This window comes from Camelus ferus, chromosome 4 (genome assembly GCF_009834535.1).
Source record: "Camelus ferus isolate YT-003-E chromosome 4, BCGSAC_Cfer_1.0, whole genome shotgun sequence".
Taxonomy (NCBI): Eukaryota; Metazoa; Chordata; class Mammalia; order Artiodactyla; family Camelidae; genus Camelus; species Camelus ferus.
Window position 1 is genome coordinate 5,933,374 of NC_045699.1, and position 20,369 is coordinate 5,953,742.

General features: G+C 36.9%; 1 protein-coding gene across 8 annotated transcripts in view; it reads left to right on the forward strand.

Annotated features, from left to right (window-relative positions):
- FANCC (FA complementation group C) overlaps positions 1-20,369 on the forward strand; it is a 182,714-nt gene that overhangs the window by 124,020 nt on the left and 38,325 nt on the right. For 7 of the 8 annotated variants that reach the window (XM_032477467.1, XM_032477466.1, XM_032477469.1 and 4 more), the window contains one exon: positions 13,033-13,197. The exons of the other annotated variant lie outside the window; for it this stretch is intronic. In XM_032477467.1, coding sequence (XP_032333358.1) covers positions 13,033-13,197 — 165 coding nt within the window. The remainder of the gene's footprint in view (positions 1-13,032; positions 13,198-20,369) is intronic. 8 annotated transcript variants of the gene reach the window in all.

Consider the following 20,369-nt stretch of genomic DNA (forward strand, 5'->3'; position numbering starts at 1 on the left):
TGGAGAGAATCTTCATGACATTCGATTTGGCAGGGATATTCTGAATGTGACACCAAGAGCACAAGCAGCATAGAAAAAGTAGATAAACTGGATTTCATTAAAATTAAGAAGTTTATGAATCATTGACTATTATTAAGAAAGCAAAATACAGTGCCTGCTATTTGAATGGACACATTTGGAAATGATATATCTGATAAGGGATTAACATCCAGAATATATGAAGAACTCCTAAAACTCAACAACAACAAAAAACTCAGTTCAAAAATGAGCAAGAGACTTGATTAGACATTACTCCGAAAGATATACAACTGGTGAGTAAGCACATAAAAAGATGCTTACAATTACTAATTATTATGGGAATGCAAATTAAAATCACGGTGAGGTGCTGCATCACCCTTAGCAGGATGGCTATCATTTTAAAAATGAACACGCAAAAGTGGAAAATGAACCATTTTACATTGCTAATGAGAATGTAAAATGGTGCAGCCCCTTGGAAAACAGTTTGGCAGTTCCTCAAAAAGTTAAACATAGAATTACCGTAAGGCCTAGCAATTCCACTCCTTGGTATATATTTAAAAAAACAAACAAGCAAACAAAAAAACTGAAAGCAAGGATTAGAAAAGATATCTGTAAACCAATGTTCATAGCAATATTATTCACAATAGCTAAAAGGTGGAAAGAACCCAGTGTCCATCAGCAGAATTGGATAAACAAAATGTGGTTTATAAAGACAAAAGAATACAATTTAGCCATAAAAAGGAATAAAATTTTTGTATATGCAAGAACATGGATGAACCTTGAAAACATGCTCAGTGAAATAGACCAGACAGAGAAGGACAAATACTGTATGATTTCACTTATATGAGGTACCTAGAATAGGCAAATTCATAGAGACAGAAAACAGAATAGAGGTTATCGGGGGCCTGAGGGAATGGAGTTATTATTTAATGGGTACATAGTTTATGTTAGGAGTAATTAAAAAAAGCTTTGGGTATGGACTATGGTGATGGTTACACAGTGGGTGAATGTATAGCCATGGAGTGGTTACCACTTATAAATGGTTTAAATGATAACTATTATGTATGTTTTACCACAGTGAAAAAAAAAGAAGAAGAAAAAAATGTGATACCACTGTACACCCCCCTTAAATGACTAAAATTGAAAACACTCACATTAGCATGTGTTGGAGAGGATATGGAACTACCTGATTTTTCAGACACTGTTTTTAAGAGTATGAGTGGTATGACCACTCTGGTAAACAGTGTGGTTTATTATAAAGTTAAACATACACTTACCATTCAACCCACCAGTTCCACTGTTGAATATTAACTCATGACAAATGAAAAAATAGATATTCATAATTATTTCTATATAAATATTCATAGCTGCTTGAGTGTTCAAAACCAGAAACAATCCAAAGAACCATCTACAAGTGAATGCATAAACAAATAAAAATTCATCTTTTATCACTATTAAAAAAAAATGAAAAGACAGGTCATAGACTGTGAGAAAATATTTTCAAATCATCTATCTGATAAGGGGCTTATATCTAGAATATACACAGGACCCAGTAATAAGAAGACAAATAACCTGGTTAAAAAATAGGCAAAAGATTGGAATACAGGTCATCAAAAATATATATATATACAATGGCTAAGAAGCACATAAATACTTGTATAGGAATGTTCATAGTGGCATTATTCATAATGGACAAAAAATGGAAGCAACCCAAATATCCATCAGCTCATGAAAGGAAGAACAAAATATGGTATGCTCATACAATAGAATAATACTGTTCCTCAGTAAAAAAGGAACAACTGATTTATGCTATAACATGTGTGAACCTCAAAAGTATTATGCTTAGTGAAAAAAGCCAGTCATGAAAGACTACATATTGTATGATTCCATTTTTATCGAATGTTCAGAGTAGACACATTACACTATAAAGACAGAAAGTAGATTAGTTGTTTCCTGAAGCTAGAGGTAAGAACAGATAATTTTGTGTCCAAATTAGCACAAAAGATCTTGAGGTGATAGAAATGTCCTGAAAGTGGATAATAATGGTAGTTGTCCAACTCAGTAATTTGTTCAAAATCTTTGAATAGTACATTTCAAATAGGTGCATTTTGTGGCGTATAAAGTATGCCTTAAAAAGTAATAAGAACCCCTAGAGTGCATGGAAAGCATTTACAATCATTTACACATCAGGGAAAGACTTTGATTTAGCCTTAAGGTGAATGTTGAATAATGGATATTTTAAATGATAGAATTAAAAATTATTGAAAGGGACTTAAAAAATCAATAGGATGCAGTGTATATGCCCTACACCAATAGGATGCCATAGGATGCCCTACACCAAACTCCCAACATTTGTGAAGTTGATGATTTTTTTAAAATGCAGCTAAGAATAAACAAAAACAAACAAAAAGGCTATTAACAAATGGAAAAGACCAGCCAGACTTAGAAGATATTTGCAACTTATAAAACAGCAAATGATTTGCATGTAAACTATACAGACACCTCCTACAAATCAGTCATAAAGTGGCAAGCACTCCAGTATGGAAGTGGACAAGAAATATAAGCTAGTCACTACCAAAAGAGGAAGACTAAATAAATAATAAACATTAAAAAAAATTCTTCAGGAGTGATGTCAGCAAAATGGCAGAGTAGGAAATTCCCAGCCAAGGAACAAGTGTTCCCTCACAGAGATGGTGACTTAACAGTAGTGTATGACCCAAAGAGCCCTTATGAGAATTTCAGAAACCAATTACAGAGTCACAATACCCCTGGCAAGTTCAAAGTCAAGCAGAGAGTGGAATGTGTCCAGTGTTCTGGCTTTTGGAGGGTTACCTGAGAGATTGCCATCTGTCTTGCTTGACTCTGACCACTGACAGGGAGTCTGCACATTTTCAGTGACTGGGACTTGTGGAGTGTTGAAGAGAGCTCAGCTGCTTTTTACAGCACCAGAGAACTGTCAGTGCCACAGACAGGTTGACTCAGGTCAACGTGATTATTATACAGTACCCAACTCACAACTTCTCTTTTAGGGTGGGAGGGTGGGAAGAGAAGAGTGGAATGTGCTTGCAATGTTCTAACTTTTAAATGGGCTACCCTAGAGATTGGTTTCAGTCTTCCCTGACTTGAAAACAATAACAGAACCAGCATACTTTGGATGTGTGGGAGGCTACACAGAACAAGAGAGCTTAGTGGTTTGTTGCAGCATCGGAGAACCTGCAGTACCACAGTTAAACACTAGAGGGAGGAGATCATACGCTCCTGAAAAAGAAACTGGCAAAGTTGTCTAATTGGGAAATTTTGTGCACAAGCCCAGAGAAGAGGCATCCCCAGAAAATGTTTGAAGGATCCCCAGACTCCCTAGCCAGGTTGATTAGTGAAAGTCTTCCTCTGTACAGAGCCAGTCCATGAAGACTGGGAGAGGTGACTTTCTTCAAATCCACAAAACACAACAAAAAATAAGGCGGCACACAAGGAAACAGAAAAACATGGCCCAATCAAAGGAACAAAAATAATCTCCATAAACCACCCTAGAGAAACAGAGGTCTATGAATTCCTTGGCAAAGAATTCAGAATAATCATTCTAAAGGAGCTCAGTGCACTGCAATAGAATACCGATAAACAACTAAACAAAATCAGAAAAATGATGCAAGAACAAAATAGGAATATCAACAAAGAGAAATCATTGAAATACAACCAAACATATTCTGGAGCTGAAGAATACAATAATTGACTTGAGAAAAACAAAGGAAGGGTTCAGCAGTAGATTTTATCAAGCACTTAACTTGAAGATGTGTTCTTTGAAATTACTAAATTAGGGGAATAAAAAGAAAAATGAATAAAGAAAAGAAAATTAAGCCTAAGAACTTATGGTGCATCGTCAAGTAGAACAATTATATGCATTGTGGGAGTCCCAGAAGTAGAAGAGAGAAAGAAAAGCGCAGACAGCTTACTCAATCTGAGGAAGGAATTGGGCATCCAAATTCAAGAAGCTTAAATAACTTTAAGATGAACCAAAAAGGCCCACACCAAATCTTCTTGTAATCAAACTGTCAAAAGTCAAAGACAGGGAGTTGCTGGCAAAGAAGTGAAAGACAGAGAATGTTGACAGCAGCAAGAAAAAAACAACTCATCACAAGGAAGCTCCCAAAAGATCATCAGTGGATTACTCAGCGGACACATTAAGGCCAGAAGGGAGTGGGATGACATATTCAAAGTGCTAAAAGTAAAAACCTGCCAAACAATATGATTATGTTCTGCCAGATGTCCTCCAAAAGTGAAGGAGAAATTAAGACCTTCCTGGATAAACAAAAGCTGAGGGAGTTCATCACCACTAGACTTGTCTTAGGAATTGTTAAAGGGAATTTTTCAAGTTGAAACAGAAGGACTGTAGGCAGCAACACAAGAGCATACAAAACTCTCTTTAACCAGCCTTAGGCTGCTTAGTATGTGTTCCTCTCTGCAGTATTTTTTCCCTTTATTTACGTCTTTTTGAAGTCTACTTATTCTTAATTATACTGATCTCTTTAGACTTTTTTCTCAGAATTATTTGTGCTTTTTATTTTCTCACCCTTGGACAGGAGAAGACAGTAGTTCAGAAAAGTATCTAAACTCTGCTGACCACAGTCAGGAGGTCCTGCTGGAAGACGTTAGCAGATCTTCACTTTATAGCTCAGAAACTTCCATTTGTATCAGATTGAGCCATTTTGTGGGTAGGTTCATTTCTAAATTCATGACTATTTCTTCATTAAGGATTTTTTTTTTAATAATGTGGACAAATTGCCTGTGCAAAGCAAAGTCCACTGAAGGATGTCATGCTGGTACCCCAGCTGGCAGTAGCAGCAAGGATAAATGGTGGTTAATTTAGTTAGTAGTTTAGGGCATTCTTAGTCAAGGCAAACCTATGATTTAAAGAGTAAAATCCTTAACTGAATTTACTGAGAATATGAGATGCCTGTGCTTAATAGAATGTCCTCTGGACACTGACACGTCTGATACATTCCTAATTTGCTCTGCTGAATGATATTTTCTACGGAGTTTTGTTTTTTGTTTTTTCCTTTTCAGAAAGTTAGAATTCAACCAGACAAATTTCTTGTGGATATTTTTCTGAATGTGTTGAGTTTTTAGGGAAATTCAGTCTGTTGGATTAGGTTCATTTATACTTACCAGAAGATTGAATTTAAAAAGGAATTTGATACCAGCATACTTTTTGAGTCTCTTTATGAGCTTTGAAAATTCTGCTTTTAAGACCTAATAGCAGGAAGTTCTGTTCTTCATCCATTAAAGAACCTGGGTCCCTAAAAGCTTGTGTGAGACTCAGAACTCTTAAGTCCACAATTTTCTAGTGAATTATAAATTCAAACAAGTGTGTTCTCTTGAGTAGAAACTGATTTCACAGAATCAGGTAGTGGAATGGCATTATGATAACATTTGAAAGAGCTGCCAAACATGCTGGAGCCATTATAGATGTTGCTGTCATAAGTTATTATAATACTCAAAATGTGTATCATAGTAATATGCAAGTTTTTCCTACAGTATATCTGAAGTTATCTATCCATTTGTAAGATTTAACGGTAAAAAGAAGTTGAATACAGCATAATAGGCGAGATACTTTCAGGTACACTTGAATCCAGATATTCCTATTATTTATGAAATTTGGATTTTATCATTATTTTCCTTCTCTAGTAGGACTTAAAATGTTCAAACAACCCAAAGCCTCTCAGACTTGCTCTACTGCTTTTCTCTGTGGTTTGGTTTTTTTATAGAGGGTTTCTACATTTTTCTTCCTTTTTGCCACTTGAATGTTTCAAGTTCATTTCAAAAGGTTCAAAAGCCTCATAGAAGATATAGAAATTAATCTAATAACCTCAATGTATAAATTGTCAGAGGAACAAAAGGAAATAAAATAGGAAAATCTGTTTGGTTCCCTTTTGCATTATTTTTAGAGGCCTGATAAATGGTCTTGTCACGGTACTTTAAATAGAGTTTCACTTGCCACCAAGTAAAATCAACAGTTTAGTGACAGAATGTTTAAAATCTCTTGCTCTTTGCTACAAACTGTCTAGAAGGAGTGACATTCTGGACTTTGTGAGCATCATCAGTTTATCTTGTAGTTCCATGGTTTGCTGCAGATGGTTTGGAAACTACAGTACAACCACATGGAAGGATGTCTCCAGCAGTATGTGGTTGCCATTGAGCCTCCTGCAGCTGAGTTCTTGTGCAAAAATCATTTGGAAGGGCTGCCCTGGCAATCAGTCAAGACCTAATGCTTAGTGTAATGCAGTCTGGAAAGTATTGCGTAACTCCGACCGAAGTTGGATTTTCACACTCTGGCAGTCTTTGGCCAAAAGAGGGAGCCTTGAAGGCTGCGAGCACTTTGAAGCTTTTCGGAAGACTCACTTGGCCTGCTTGCATTTTGGTAGAACCAAGAGCTACCTGTTTAAATGAAACTTTAGAATGTTTCAGGAAAGTAATCTTGGACTTTTTTTCAGCCTGGTTGAGATACAGTCTGCAGCCCATAAGTGCCAGTACTTGATAAATGCCCTTCATGCTGTGGTCATCTCTTTCATCCACCCAGTCACCAGTGATAGTCTCTGACCCATCAGCCTTTCTCTTAAGATAATGAGAGGAAAGTTGTACTTACAGGTCTTTTACAGAGGAGGACTGATGAGTCTAGGCTGTAAGAGGGCAAGATCTCCTCCTATATTTCAGAGTTCTGAATTTATTAGGAATGCATGTAACTCCCAGGTGTATTTTTTTAACTTCTCAAACATTCATAGAGTCCTTACTCTTTGCAAAATATATAAACAAGCTCCTTTTTTCTTTTTTTAACAGACGTACTGGGGATTGAACCCAGGACCTCATGCTTGCTAAGCATGTGCTCTACCACTGAGCTATACCAGCCCCCAAAGTATACAAACAGAAAAGCATTCTACATTACACACAAGCACAACAACTTTCTCCTCCCTTATCCTACCCACTGAGCTTGTATATCCCCAAAATGTAAGGTTTTGTGTTTTTTGTATTTTTTTTTTTTTACAACTCAGGCTAAATATATCTTTTTGTTAACTTAGAAGATGCACTCAAAAACACATGAATTAATTTTAGGTCTAAAACCACCTAGATGGTGAGTTAGAGAAAGATGATAGAGCACTGTGGAAGATAAATGCTATTGAAGAGACCTCAATCATTTTGGAAAGTGGTAAAGAATAAGTTAGTTTTAGAAGGGGTGAATATTTGAGGAGAAAAGACAGTGTTCACACATAAGAAATCATTGTGTAGTTCAACAAAAAAAAATTATCTTTTTGAAAACTTTACTGTTGATTATCAAGAAAATAATACAGCTCAACTAATAATTCATAGGAATTAATAAAAATGTAAACCTTAAATGCAGTTCTATCATGCTTCCATAAACTATTCAGATTATCATTAGAGATTGATACCTAGTTGCGGGGACTGCTATTAAAGGGTAGAGCAGTGTTTCTCAGACTTCAGTGTGCATAAGAATCCCCTGGAAGAATGTAAACAGATTCCTTGGCCTCACTCCCAGGGATGCGGATGCTGCTGATTCCAAGCACCACACGTTTAGTAGCTCCGATGTGGAGAACATGAACAGATTCTGAAGACTAAAGTATAAGACCTATGAGGCATAGCAGCTCCCATAGTTAGTTAGGAGATTAAAATGAAAATGTGATGTAAAAAACTAAATCAAATGATGAACTGAGCACCCGAATGTCCTGGCATTCACTAAGCTCCTAACTTCTAGAAATGACAGGGGAATTTTAGCAATTAAATATTATAATACTGTAAAGCAAAGGAGGCTTTTGATGACCCACAAATTATGAGAAGGGCTTAAAATAATAGGTAGTGGGATATTTTTTTAAGGCAAATATCACAGCCCAAAAAGGCTTGCAAGACAGACTACTTCAAACAGTAAGGGTTACTTTGCAAGTGGATTAAAGGAATAGGGGGTACCTGGAAGCCAGCAAGATGCTTGTTGGACTACTGCAGTAATAGTAGCCAACTGGCTAGTCCCTCATACACTCCTCCTCTTTATCCACTGTCCCCAAACAAGAGACAGCAGAGGTGTCCTGTTTCCAACAAGAAGGAGGGAGAAACCTTTGGAGGATAACAAGCACCAAGTGGCTATCACCTGCCAGCAGTTTGGGGGTGCTCTAATGCCCCGAGTTTATTGGCAACGCCAACCAGCACTACATCCTGACCCTCCCAACAAGTACTGGAGGGGGGCTGCATGGAACAGAGCTTTCTTGGAGAGGCTAATGTGGAATCCCAAATTCCAGAAAGAGCAAATGAACAAAAATCACCAGATAGTTGCAGAAAGTTGACACCATAAGGAAAAATGAACCAAATGTAACAAATAGAAAATGCAAATTTACCAACTATATGCCTTCCCTAGGATGAGTAAATGGATTTTTTTTTAAAAAGGAATAATGAATTGTATTAAGAATAGTAAGAGAAACGATCATATCCTTGAAATACAAGTAAGCTGTTTTTCCCTAAAGAGGGGACTTATGGGGGAGGGGGAGAAAATTCAGTAAACAGGCTGAATAGGAGATACAGCTGAATAACGGACACTGACTTCAAAGATTGAGCTGAGTAGTTCTCCTAGCATACAGTATGAAAGGACAAAGAAAAGGAAAGTAAGAAAAGTTTTTAACTTTTTTATACAGTGATCAAAGCGGGATGTCAGGGAAGATAGTGGATTAGGAAGTACCAGAAATCCATTGCTTCACCTAGACAAAAATTTTAGGGACAGAATCTGTCTGATGTAATTATTTTAAGACTCTGTAGTCTATTTGAAGATTTGCAGCTTTCAGGGTAATGCTTGGCCAGTATATCGTGGCTAATTTCAGCCATTATCACGGTGGAGGTTACCCATCACCAACCCGCAAGACCTGTGGCAGGCAGCTCTACCAGCATTCCTAGATAGGCATGCCAGGAGCAGGGTGAGTAGTACTTGATGAATTTTGGTGTGTAGTATCGAAGGGGAATATGTGCAATTATGTGAAGAGGCTATTAAAATATTCCTGCCATTTTAAACTACATATCTATGTGGAGTTAGACTGTCCATATAGTTCAGTCAAAATAATGTATTGCAACAAGTTGAATGCAGAAGTAAATACAAGAATCCAACTTTTCTTTCAGGCCATATAGGAAAGAGATTTGCAAACATGTAAAAGAGTGCCACTCTTTTCATTAAATATTTATTTGTTTTATAAAATGTATTATTTAACAAAAAAGGTTATTCATGTTAACATCAAATGGATTTATTATTATTACTTCTAGTGAGTTAATAAATATTTTAGATACCTGTTTTAATTTCAAACTTGATAAATACCGATATTGATAACCTCAGAAACAAAAGCTATTTGGTGTTCCCAGTAATTTTTAAGAGTTTAATGCTGTTTGAAACTCAAAAAGTCTGAAAACTACTGTACTATACTGAAGATCACAGTAAGCATTCCCCATTTATGTACGTTACTACTAGCTTTTTAGTGCCTGACTCTGAAGTATATGCTGACAGGCAGAGCTCACTAGATATTGAAGGAAATCAGACTAAGCATATAGCATGAAAAGTAAAAACCAATAATAATAGAGAAAAAGATTATTTATAGAAAGGAACATCTAGAATAAATTAATATCAGTGTCCCTATTAAAATAAAGGGTAATATATCCATTAAGCAAGAACAGGATGCTATTTTTTTAAAAAAGAAGAATATCCAGAGAGTGAAAAAAACAGTTTTTGGAAATTAATAGAGAGTGATAATGGAAAACATAATAAAAGATTGGAAGATAAAATTGGACAATTCTTTCAAAATCTAGAGCAAAAAGACCAAGAGATGAAAAAAAGAAAAGAGAAGAGAGAACTGTAGTTCAGTATCCAAAAATCAGAGTTCCCAGAAAGAGAACAGAGAAAAGAATGGTAGAAAATCATCAAAGAAATAATTTAAAAGATCTTTCCTGATTTAAGGTCCACTGAGCGTCCATCACGATGCATAGCAATGAATGCATACCAACGCACATCAATGTGAAATTTCAGAAGGAATATCCAAAAGCTTCCAGGAAGTTAAAAAAAAAAAAAAAGACTTCTATAAAGAATCAGGATTCATAATAGCATGGGATTTTTCAAGAAGGTAAAAGACAGTAGACCCACACTGTCACAATTCGCTAGGAAAATTACCAGAATTCCGTACTCGGCCAAACCATCAATCAAGTGTGAGAATAAAATAAAGGTATTTCCAGACATGCAAAAGTGTCAGGTACTTTACCCATCATGTACCTTTTCTCACATACGAAGAATGAACCAAGGAATAAGAAGATATGGGATCCAGGAGAGAAGTGAAGGAAATCCCCAGGGTGGAGCTCCCAAGATTACTCAACAGAGGAAGTGAAAAACAACCTGTCCAGGTTGGAACAGGTCAGAAGGTTCTAGGAGAAATTTCCTTAAGAAGATGAAATGGTAGAATATCAGATATGTTTGAATGTATTATGAGGAGATTACATACATGGATAAGAGTTTGGAGTTAAAGTAATAATCAGTGCAAAAAAATAAAAAAGAAGCAGACAAGCCAAATAATAGTCATTAAACCCAGGCAAAACAACGTACTGAGTATCTAAAGAATGAATTAGGCTTCAGAGTGGTTGCCTCTGAAATCAGAAAATGGGAGTGGGAGTGCTTTTTCAAAAGCTACTGTTTTTCATGCACTTTGAAGAGTTATTTAACTCTTCAAAGATATGTAAGATAGTTGTATCTGTAAATTTGATAAAAGTAAAGAAAGTTAAACAACAAAAAAAAACGCCCGACTTCCTTCTCCCCTCCAACATTCCCTCTGGTCTTGCTGCCTTGGCCTCTGGGTTGTACTCAGCTACTCCAGGCCTCTGTGTTTGCTTTACGTCTGTCTACAACATTTTTCTCCAGGATACAAATATGGTTTGTTTATACTCCTCCTTTAGATCTCTGCCTTCACACTCCCCTCAGTAAATTCCTGCCCTCCTTAACCCCTTAATGCACTGAACTTTCAGCATCGCACTTGGTGTCATCTGGCATTTCATTCTTTCCATTACTACGCTTTGTCTTTGCTTTTGTATCATGACCATCGCAAACAGCCTCGAATATAGGAAGGGTTTCAAAAAATATTTATTAAATGAATGAATAGGACAGTGTGCACTATTTTAAAATAAATTCACTGAAAAGGAAATACAAGTGGGTAACAAACATAAGTCATCAGTCTCAAAAGTTATCAGAAAAATACAAATGAAAGGAATGGGATACTTTTTGTCTAGATTAATAAGAAATAAAAATACCCAGAATAATATCAGTGGCAAGAGTAGAAAAGTAAACTGGTAGTCTTTTGGAAAGCAACTCAATATGCAGATACTCACATGGGGGCTTGAGAGGCAGGTGCAAGGATACTGCTGCAGCAGTACTGATGATAGTGAAAAATTAGAAACAGCCTACGTGCCTCTAAACGGAGGCATTGTTAAATTACAGAAGACACGTATTTTTTAATAATAGACAGCAAGTATAAAAAAAAAAAAGAGGAACAGCTGTATGTTCTTTATCATGGTTTCATTTGTGTTTCACCAAAAAAAAGCAAAGGCTAAATTTCTAGACTTACGATTATATATGAGATTTAAAGAGAAAATGCTAGAGAAAGAGCTAATAGCATACATCCTAGACTTCCATTTCCTTGATTTCTAGTTATTAATTTATTCATTTAATATCTGTTCCTTGAACTATAAGTAAGGAGTTGTGCCTACATGCCAGGAACAGAGGAGTGAGGAAAAAGCGCCTGCCCTTCCAGAGCTGGTATCCTTGCAGGAAGAAACAGACCACGAATAATAAACAAGCAGATGCATCATAGGTCAGGTGATGAAAAGTTCTCTGAAGGAACGTGAAACAGGGGAAGAGAGATAGGAAGTACACAGCAAGATGAGAGGATTTATGCTATGTTAAGCTCTGCTGGAGCTTTCCGCAGTAATGGACAAATCCTGTGAATTTACATTGTTCGATACAGTAAACCACTAGTCTCATGCAGCTGTTGGAACTCTTGATATGTAGCTAGTGCAACTGAGGAATGGAATTTAAAATTCATTTCATTCAAATTAATGTAAATTTAAATTGCTACATGTAGCTGATTGCTGCTGGATTTCTCAGCACGTTTATATGGAATGGTCAGGGAACCTCCCCTCTCCCCTTTATGTAAAGCAACATTTGAGCTGAGACTTTTATGAAATGAAGGCGCTAGCCGTGTGTTCCAGGCAGAATGAACAATAGGACCTTTTCTGGAGTAGTCGGAGGCCGGTAAGGCCAGAGCAGAACGGGCAGTGGTAAGAGTTGAAGGAGATGAAGCCAGAGAAACAGGAGGGGCACCACTATGGATGGAGTGCCTTGGCAGCTAATACAGGGCTTTGCTTGTTTTCTGTGTGAGGTGGGAAGCCATTTCAAAGCTTTGAGCAGATGAGTGTAGTGATCTGGATTTTTAAAGAGTTGCTGGAACTGTTCTGTTGATAAACAGTGGGGGTGAGGGCAAAAGCAGGGACTAAGTTAGGAGGTTCCTAACTAGCCCGGGCTGGAGGTGATGGTGAATGTAGAGTAGTAGTCAGATGAACTGATGATATTAACTGCTGGATAAGACAGGGACATGAGAGAAAAGGAGGAATCTAGGATGGACCTCAAAGTTTGGGAGCACAGAGGGAAGAGAACATTTGGGGAAGGAATTCAAATGTTCTGTTGGGCATGGTGAGCTGGAGGTACCTGTAAATAGTTAAGCCAGTCCTGGCAGTGAGTGATGTTAAAATGAGAACCGCAGCCAGAGGCTTTCTTCCTAGAGAGCTGTGTAAGAATTCAAAGATGGAGTTAGGGTAGCCCTCTTTATGTGAGGGGCAAAGCAAGTGACCTGTCATGAACCTTTTCAGCATAAAGATTTTACAAGCGTTTAAGTATATGTGGTTCTAAGATTTGGGTAATTATTTCTCATTTTATTTATTCCACAGAATGGCTCCTGAACGAGTAAGGTCCCTGTCACGAGTTTGTGTCCCACTTGTTACTCTGCCAGATTTTGAACCACTGGTGGAGGCTCTGCTCACCTACCATGGACAGGAACCTCAGGAAGTGCTCTGGCCTGAGTTCTTTGGTGCTGTGAATGAGGCCTTTTTGCTGTGAGTGATGACCATTTACTTCATCATCCAACTTTGCTTTTCCTTTTCTTAGAATATGTCACTGTGTTGGAGACACAGCTTTCAAACATTCTGGTCTCAGTACCACTTTGCACTCCTAAATATTGAGGATCCCAATGAGCTTTTTTAAAAATATGGGTTCTATCTATCAATATTTACCATATTTGAAATGAAAACAAAAGTTTATAAAATATTACTTCATTTTAAAGTAATAATAAATTGATTACATGTTAATATAAATAGCATTTTTCAATGAACAAAATAATGACCTTTTCCAAGAAAAAACTGTCTAACAAGAGTGGCATTGTTTTCACATTTTTGCTAATCTCTGTATTATCTGACTTAATACAGCTGGGTTCTAATATATGTTTCTGCATTCAGTCTGGTACCATATGTTGTTTAGGTTGAGGTATATGAAGAAAATCTTTTGTTTGGTAAAACTGTAAGTAGAAGTTTGTACTTTCTGCTCAACAGCTTACCATTTTCTGCATCCCCCAGTCCCTGGGAGCCATCAGTCTAGTCTCTTTCTATGAGTTCAACTTTTTTAGATTCCACATAAAGTAATATCGTATCTGTGCTCCTCTGTCTGACTGACTTCATTTAACCTAATACCCTCAAGACCCATCCATGTTGTCACAACCTGTCACAGCAAGGATTTCCTTCATTCTCATGGCTGAATAGTAGCCCATTGTGTGCGTGTTACACACACAGACACACACACACGCACATACACACACACACACACAGTTACTGAACAAAAGTTCATGTGCCTAGTGAGGCCAAACAAACTGAAACTTCGGAATTTGGATCAGAGAGAGATTTATTGCCGGACCAAGCAAGAACAGGTGGCTTGGGCTGAAAACACCCAAACTCTCCAGTGGTTTTCAGGGGAGAGTTTTTATAGGCAAAATTTGGAGTGAGGGCTGCAGGGTGTGCCTTCCTTCTGACTGGTTGGTGGTGAGGTAACAGGGTGATGCTCCAGGGTTCTTGGGCTCGTCCTGAAGCTACCGTCCTTCTCCTGGGTGGGAGCCTTAGTTCCTGCAGCAGAACTCAAGGGTATTGTTATGTGTATTTCTTTTCTGTTCTTACTGCATTAGATGGACTTTCTAGTATGAAATTCAAAAAGCATGGAGCAAGGGGACATCTTTGCCTTAGTGGGCAAAGTTTTGAGTTTCTTACTATGAAGTAAGATATTATAAAGATTTGGTAGATATTCTGTCAATTTGAGGAAGTGCCTCTCCATTCCTAGTTTACTGAGAATTTTTATATTGAATGGGTTTGGATTTTATCAGGTGCTTTTTCTGCATCTATTGATGTGATCATGTGAGTTTTCCTTTTTAGGCTGTTGATGTGATAAATTACATTGATTGCTTTTCAGAAGTTGTACCAGCCATGCATACGTGGGACAAATTCTACTTGATTGTGATGTTTAATTCTTTTTGTAGATTGTTGGATTTTGTTTGCTAGTATTTTGTTGAGATTTTTTGATCTGTGTTTGTCAGATATTGGTCTCTGAGTTTTCTTTTCTTGTAATGTCTTTGCTTTTGGTATTAGTGTAATTCTGGCCTCATGGAATGAGTTAGGAAGTATTCTCTCAGCTTCTATTCTCCACAAAAGATTGTAGAGAATTGATACAATTTCTTCCTTAAATGTTTAGTAGAATTCACCAGTGAATTCATCTAAGTTTGGTGCTGTCTGTTTCAAAGGATTATTAATTGTTTATTTAATTTCTTTTGAGAGATATAGGACTACTTATTTAGTCTGTTTCTTCTTGTGTGAGTTTTGGCAGGTTGTGTCTTTCAAGAAATTGGTCCATTTCGTTTAGGTTATCAAATTTGTTGGCATAGAGTTGTTAGAGTACTCCTTTATTATTCTTTTGATACCTATAAGATCTGTAGTGATGTCTCCTCTTTCATTTCTAGCATTAATAATCTGTGTCCTCTCTTTTTTTTTTCCTACTTTCCAGTTAGCCTGGCTAGTCGCTTATTTATTTTATTGGTTTTTTGGCAACCAGCTTTTGGTTTCACTGATTTTCTTTATTGATCTCCTGTTTGTGGTTTTATTTCAGCTCTGATTCCTGTTTTTTCTTATTTACTGTGTATTGAATTTCTTCTTTTTCTAGTTACCTGAATTAGAAACTTAGATTATTCATTTTAGATATTTCTTATTTTCTCAATATGTATTCAGTGCTATAAATTTTCCTCTAAGCAATGCTTTCACTGCATTCCACAATTTTGATAAGTTATGTTTTCATTTTCATTTAGCTCAAAATAATTTTAAATTTCTCTGAAGGTTTCTTCTTTGATTCATATGTTTCTTGGAAGTGTGTTGTTAAATCTCCACATAATTGGGGATTTTCAAGTTATCCTTTTGTTGTTGATTTTTAATTTAATTCCACAGTGTCTGACGACAGACATTGTATGATTTCTATTCTTTTAAATTTGTTAAGGTATGTTTTATAGCCCAGAATATGGTCTGTTTTGATGAATGTTCCATGTGAACTTAAAAAGAATATATATTCTGCTGGGATTGGATGAAGTAGTCTATAGATGGCAGTTATATCCAGCTGATTAACAGTTTGTTGCATTCAACTGTGTCCTTATGGATTTTCTGCCTGCTGGATCAGTCCATTTCTGATAGATGGATGTTGAAGTCTCCAACTATGGTAATGAATTAATCTGTTTCTCTTTGCAGTTCTATTAATTTTACATTTTTGACGTAATTTGACATTCTGTTGTTAGGCACATACAAGTTAAGGATTGTTGTATCTTCTTGGAGAATTGACCCCTTTATCATTTTGTAATGAGCTTCTTTATTTCTGATAAGCTTCCTTGCTTTGAAGTCTGCTCTGTTTGAAATTAATACAGCTATTCCTGCTTCCTTTTGATTAGTGTTAGTATGGTATATTTTTCTCCATCCATTTAGTTTTAATCCACACGTGTCTTTATATTTAACATTGGTTTCTTGTAGACAGGGTGTATTTGGGTCTTTTGTTTTGATCCACTCCGTCAATCTCAGTCTTTTAATTGTGCATTTAGACCATTGAGGTTCAAAGTGATTATTGTTATCGTTGGACTAATATCTGTTATATGTATTACTGCTTTATATTTGTTAACCCTTGTTATTTGTTCCTCTTTTTGTCTTCCACTCTTTTTTCTGCCTTTCTTGGTTCTAACTGAGCATTTTATATGATCTCATTTTATCTCCTTTCTTAGTGTATTTGTTACATGTTTAAAAAATTTTTTTGATTGCTGTAGAGTTTGCAGTATGCATCTACAGCAAATCCAAATCCACTTTCAGATAACACTATACCACTTCACAGGGAGTGTGAATACCTCATCATAATAAAGTAATCCTGATTCCTCCCACTTGTCCCTTATGTCTTTGCTGCCATTCATTTCACATGTATGTGAGCATGCTTAAGCATATATATACACATAAATATACATAATTGAATATGTGTATTTTTTCCTATCATTGTTTTGAACAAACTGTTATCCTCTTACATCAACTAAGAATAGTAAAAATTAAGGTTTTTATTTTGTCTTCAGTTATTCCTTCCTCACAGCTCTTCATGTTGTCCTGAGTTTCTGACCTATATTATTTTCCTTCTCTCTTAAGAACTTCTCTCAACATTCCTTCAAAGCATGTCTACTGGCAACAAATCTCAATTTTCATTTGTCTGAGAAAGCCTTTTTTCTTCTCCACTTTAGAAGGATAATTTCATAGGTACAGAATTCTAGATGGTGAGTCTTTCTCTCTCAGTACTTTAATATATTTCATTTTACTCTCTTCTTGCATGCATGGTTTCTGAGAAATTGGAAATAATCTTATTTTTGTTCCTCTGTAAGTAAGATATTTCCCCCCCTCTGACTTCTTTCAGGATTTTTCTTTATCTTTGACTTTTTTTCTTTTTTTGGTAGTTTCAAAATGATATGCCTAGGCATAGGGTTTGGCATTTATCCTCTGTGTGTTCTCTGAGCTTCCTGGAATTGTAATTTGGTGTCTGACATTAATTTGGGGAAATTCTCAGTCATTATTGTTTCATGTATTTCTTCTGTTCCTTTCTCTCTTTCTTCTTCTGTTACACTCATTACACATATGTTACAGCTTTTGTAGCTGTCCCACATCCCTTAGAAATTCTGTTCTGTTCTTTTCAGTCTTTGTTATCTCTGCTTTCAGTTTCCAAGGTTTCCATTGATATATCCTCTAGATCAGAAGTTCTTTCCTTAACGAGTCTACTAAGCCCATCAAAAGCATTCTTCCTTTCTGCTGCAGTGTTTTTTATCCAGCATTTATTTTCGGTTCTTCCTTAGGATTTCCATCTCTCTGCTTACACTGCTCATCTGTTCTTGCATGTTGTCCACTTTATCCATTAGAGGCCTTAGTATATTCATCACAATTGTTTTTAATTTCTGGCCTGATAATTCCAACATCTCTGCCATGTCTGGTTCTGATTCTTGCTCTGTCTCTTCAAATTGTGTTTTTTTCCCTTTTGTTATATCTAGTCATTTTTTTCTTAATAACCAGACAAGATGTATTAAGTAAAAACAACTGCTATAAATAGGCTTTTGGTAATGTGTTGAGGTGTGAGGGGAGGGAAAGTGTTCTGTAGTCTTATCATTAGGTCTCAGTCTTTTAGTGAGCTTGTGCCTCTGGGCTATGAACTTCCCAAGTGTTTCTCAGTTTTTTCTTCCTTTTACATTCCTTTAGGATGCCTAGAGCTGGCTGGAAGTGGTTATTTGCCTTCCTGCAGGTCAGACTCTGATCATATCCCAGCAAGTTAGGCTGTGGCTGACTAGCTTCCCCCGAGGACAGGCCTTACTAAGAACAGAGTACTTTGTTGTATTTTTAAATGATTCCTTTTCCCCTCTTCCTGCCTAAAGCAGGAGTGGCTTTTTCTCCAGTATTTACTGTGAGAACCTGGTTGGGGCTCCTGGAGGTCAGTCTCACAGTCCTGTGGGGGCCTTCTCTCTGACAGAGTCCACCTGGAGGTTTTAACTCTCTGAGTCGTTCGCACCGAGCCTCTAGCCATTCGCTAAGCACAGTTCAGTTTTCCTACCCAGCACTGGTTCCTGTGGTGGTTTCTACTTGTGGGTCCCTGCTCCAGTAAGCCATGATTCCCTGTATTCACTTACCTGTTATCTCCAGTCTTGGGGGCCAGGGTTTGCCCTGTGTCTTCCCCCTCTTAAGAATGCGAGAAGAGTTGTTGATTTTTCAGTCTTTTTTATGTTTTTTGTTTTTTCTTACTTTTGTTAGTACAAAGTCGTGACTGGCAAGCTCCTTACATACAGAACAGGAAATAAGAAGTCTCTATATGGTGCATTTTTTAATACATAACTACATTACTGTTATTATATCAAAAAATTGACACTGATTCCTTAGCAACACCACAAATTTAGGCAGAGAGCAGAGTAAATTCTCCTGGTGGTTTTTCTGGAATGACGAGTACAAAGTCTACACATTGCATTTGGTTGGAAGGTTTGGAAGTCTCTTTCAATCTGTAGGTTCCCAGTCCCTTTTTGGTTTTGTTTTGCAAAGTATTTGTTGAAGTAATTTTGTTGCTTTTCCTCATTTTCATGTTATAGAGCATTCTACCATCTTGAGTGTGATAAAGGGTGCAGTCACCTCCTCAACCCTCCACTGACTTAAGATCTCCCTTAATCAAACCGTCATCCCTCAGTATCCACAGGGGATTGGCTCCAGGACTCCCATGGATACCAAAATCTATGGATGCCCAAGTCTCTCATATAAAATGGCAGAGTATAGTTGGTGGTACAGTCCGCCCTCCTTCTCCACGGGTGCAGAGCCCATGGGTACAGAGAGCCGACTGCACTTACCTTCTGTGTGCATTTCTGCCTGTCTTCTTATTTCCTGTTCCTTCTTTGGCCTATTGTATAGTCACTCACAAGTACGACTTTGTTACAGTGACAGTGTCTTTCTAATATGCTTAGTATACAATAGGATTATTCCCCCTTATTTCTCTTCTTTTTCAGGGTTTGCCTGGCAATTCCTGATTATTTTATCTTTCAAGTAAACTTTGAAACCAATTTGTCAATTTCCAGAAAAGTCAGGCCATGTTATTTGCAGGGAGGCTCGTGTTAAATATATAGATTAACTGAGGGAAACAGGCAGCTTTATGATGTTAAGGGTTCCTCTCCACCTACCCAAGAGCACTTACATCTTTCCATTTTGTTCAGGTTTACTTTTATGATCTTAAGGAGTCTTACATATTTTCCACATAAAGATTTTAGATATTTCTTATTCCTGTGGGTTTATTTATTCATTCATTCATTCCATAATAAGTGGAACTGCTTCCCATCTTCAAATTGTCTTTTATTATATCATTACATTTGGAAAATGAATAACCTCAAAACTGCCATCATTCTTTCAGAGGAAGTAGTTACCAGTAGAGTATTTGTCATTTTCCATACATAACTCTTAAAAACTAGAATGTATATTTTAATTTCACTTTTTATAAAATGTTATCTAGGAATTTGTGAAGGTAAGATTTAGAAAGAAAGAAAGTTAGATTCTTAGATTTTTTTTTAAAAAAGATGAGGGCATAATTTTCATGGTTAAAAATACAAAGTCTTTTTTTCTGTCTACTCCAAACTTACGTCAAAATTTATCCAAGAGTCTGAATTTTCTAAGAAGTCTGATCATTTATTATTGCTACTTAAGGAAGATACTGAGTAATAATCAGTCTGAAAGTCTGTAGAATTTGGTGAGTGTGCCTCACACGCGTGTGCCCTTCACATCATTTACCCAAGTACAGGCTGCAGGTGTTTCACACTCCAAAGCATTTTTTCGGAGTATTTATTTTTAAGTAAAACTGCTCTTTGGCGTTCACCTTGGTAGCTCTGTTCTGGTTTATTTAGCAATACATTTTTTATCAAAGAATATGGTCTTAGCAACCTGTATTTCCAGTCTTGCTTTCTCAACAAGGGTTGAATTAAAGAGAAAGAGAAGGGGAACGCCCCTCGGCATCCTCTGTGAAACCCCACAAAGCTGTTGCAGAAATTATTGGCGAGAAGGAGATGCACTTAGAGAATAGCCACCCTTATTCCACCCGCAGTGCTCAGACGGACAGCCGAGGGCTGCAGCTCCATGAGTAGGCCTGAAGTCCTTTGCTATTTATTTTACTTGTGATA